The sequence below is a fragment of the Trypanosoma equiperdum genome (assembly GCF_001457755.1).
Source record: "Trypanosoma equiperdum strain OVI genome assembly, contig: ctg_643, whole genome shotgun sequence".
NCBI lineage: Eukaryota > Euglenozoa > Kinetoplastea > Trypanosomatida > Trypanosomatidae > Trypanosoma > Trypanosoma equiperdum.
In genome coordinates, this window is record NW_027124580.1 from 12,546 (window position 1) to 15,296 (window position 2,751).

At 44.0% G+C, this 2,751-nt stretch overlaps 1 protein-coding gene across 1 annotated transcript; it reads left to right on the forward strand.

Annotated features, from left to right (window-relative positions):
- Positions 1 to 1,266: 1,266 nt before the first annotated feature.
- On the forward strand, positions 1,267 to 2,739 carry TEOVI_000305600 (uncharacterized protein; the record flags this gene model as incomplete). The annotated part of the gene is made up of 1 exon (XM_067226038.1): positions 1,267 to 2,739. One exon carries the CDS (start codon positions 1,267 to 1,269, stop codon positions 2,737 to 2,739), a length of 1,473 nt encoding a protein of 490 aa, XP_067082139.1.
- Between the last annotated feature and the right edge of the window lie 12 nt (positions 2,740 to 2,751).

Here is a 2,751-nt window from a genome sequence, read left to right on the forward strand (position 1 = left end):
GGTTGTGAAGATTAAATGAAAAGAAAAAGTAGAAACACTTTAAAAAATAGTAAGGGTGGTATGTGAGTAAGTGAGTGAAAAAGAATTAGTATGAACAAACAAGAATATTATTATGAAAGAAAATGCAGATAGGGGAAGAGAGAGGAAATAATATGGAATATGAGCAATGTCAAATATAAACAATAATATTGTTATAATCACATACAAGGATATAATGGAAGATACAGTGTTGGAAATAAAGTCCAAGTTACAAGTCAAACAGGGTCGTTATGTTATCCTCAATGATAAAAGAAAGAGACAATAAAGAAGGAAGGAAAGTGACAAGCGTAAAAACGCTATACACAACAGCACAAACGACAATGAGGTGGAAAGGCTAAATTCCCCCCTTATCTGCCGCAAAAATGGATATATTCTACCGCAGAGATAATGGTTGAAACTGTGGGTTTTAATCCGGCGGCAGATCTTAATGTGCAGCTGTAAAAACGCAGAACCAGCGGAAGCATGAATGGATGGGGTGAGTGTAAAGTAATATTATTTCTTTATATCACATATAGTGATAATAAGTGCTGATACTTGTGCGAACTATTTTAATATTATTAGGAGAATATTTTTAAAGCTTCAACTACTGATGGAATATCGTGGACAGAAAAAATAACTCACAATCCAAAACTTCTAAAAGTGAATCATTTATGTACCGTTAAAATAGATTTTTAAAAAATTAAAGAAAGTTTTAAATGTTACTCCGCCTCTATTAATCGGATAAATGATGATTCGCTGAACACACCTGATAAAATGCTGACTAAAATAAGGATAAACACTGGTGCGGCTTTTATGAAGTGTACCGACAATATTAAGCCAAAAGACGACATCCAAGACCTAATTTTCCAGAAAAAGGCATAAAATCACAATAATGCAGGATGAAAGTGACAAATACTCAATGTTGTGCCGCCGGCTTAGGCGCAAAAGTTCTACCATAAGTTAAACCGCTTCCACACAACAAGAATTGGGCAGCATCACAGGAAAGGCCAACCCCTAAATGCTAAATATTTCAGGTATAGATGTAAGCAGGCTCGGGCTGCATTTAAAACCACGTTTTTTTACCACGTTATTTTTTTACGAAAACCATAAACAAACCTTAATTTAAACCCCTAATCAACTTTATTGGCGTGGAACCAGCGTGCGACAAAACAGCCCTGAAGCCAAATTGAATGCAGTCGAACTCAGACTCCATACTAAGTTCAACCTTGAAAGTTCACTAGCAGACAAATGACCGTGACTGCGCTTAACGCGCTACAGCCGATCACAGCAGACGATGCAACGAGGCAAGCAGCTTATAAAATCCAACAGAACCAAGCGCTACTAGCAATAGCCATCCTCACGGCTTTAACGGCAAGCGAAACGTCAGCGGCACCAACGCTCGGCGAAGCCGGGCAGGCGGTCGGAACGCTCTGCGCCGAAGCTCAGTTTTACGCAGCTGTAGCATCGGAACTGACGGCAAAAGCCATAGCAGCAGCAGCAAACCTCCAGGACCTGGGAGCTGAACAAACGAAACTTTTACTAGCAGCGTCGGCCCTAAAAGGGACCGACAAAGGCCTGCAGTACAAAGCCCTGGCCCTCTACGCAAAATTTCGGTACGAAACAGCAGCACAGACGGCTGCAAGCAAACTCACCAGGCTAACAAAGGCGGCCAACTCTCTAAGCCGCTATGCCGGAGCGCTGACGGCGACCGAAACAGTAACGGGGACGCTGACAGCACCGGCTGCGGGAACACCAGCTCAAACCAACGGACACAAAACGCACACGACAGAGTTCACCGTCAAGGCTGCCAACCAGATAGCATGTAGCAATTTCAAAATCGACGGCAAAGCGCTCGACGGCGCCAATCTAGAGTTAGCGAAAATCAATCAAATTAAAGTGTCGGGAACAGACCTGATAAAACAAGCAGTCTCCAAAGCTACACTCACAATGACGTGGCACGCCGCAAACGACGCCGAAATTTCGACGGCGATAGCAACCGGAACACAGGCAGGCGGCAAAATAACGCTAGGGGCGACAAGCCCAGCGGCCAACGACTACATTTTGTTGGCACTGGGGACAACCAAGCAGCAATACTCCGCGCCGGCCCCAAGCAACCTAGGACAGGAAACAGACAATCCACGGCACTGCGCACAACTGTCGGACGACAACGACGACACCGCAATACCCGACGCCAACTATCTTCACACAACATTATGCATGGCAATGGCCACCAAGGAGACGATACCTAAGATCGATACATTAAGCGGGAAAGACCTCAGCGCCGACGACAATTTCTTAAGTATTTACGCAGCAGTGACCGGCAGCTCAGAAGCAGAAGCGGACCTTAGCAACGCACAAGCTAAGCAGGCGCTGGAAAAGCGTGTCAAATCTTCATACAAGGAAGAAAACAGCGCATTCAAAACGGCGTTTTTCAGCAACTTGGACGCAATGCCAATAAAGTACCGAGACAGCGGTAAGGCGCAGGATAGCACGGTCGGACAACTAGCCAGCGATAACAAAGCCTTTGTTGCGATCGGTTATTTCGAGAGACCCCAAACAAAAGCAACCATAAATTCTCCTGAACCTGACGTCAAAACAGATGCAACAGAAAAAAAAGAACAAAAGAAAGACGGGGTTAATAAAACAACCACAAACACCACAGGAAGCAATTCGTTTCTTATTAACAAGGTTCCTCTTTGGCTTGCATTTTTTCTTCGATAATTAGCTTTAAAT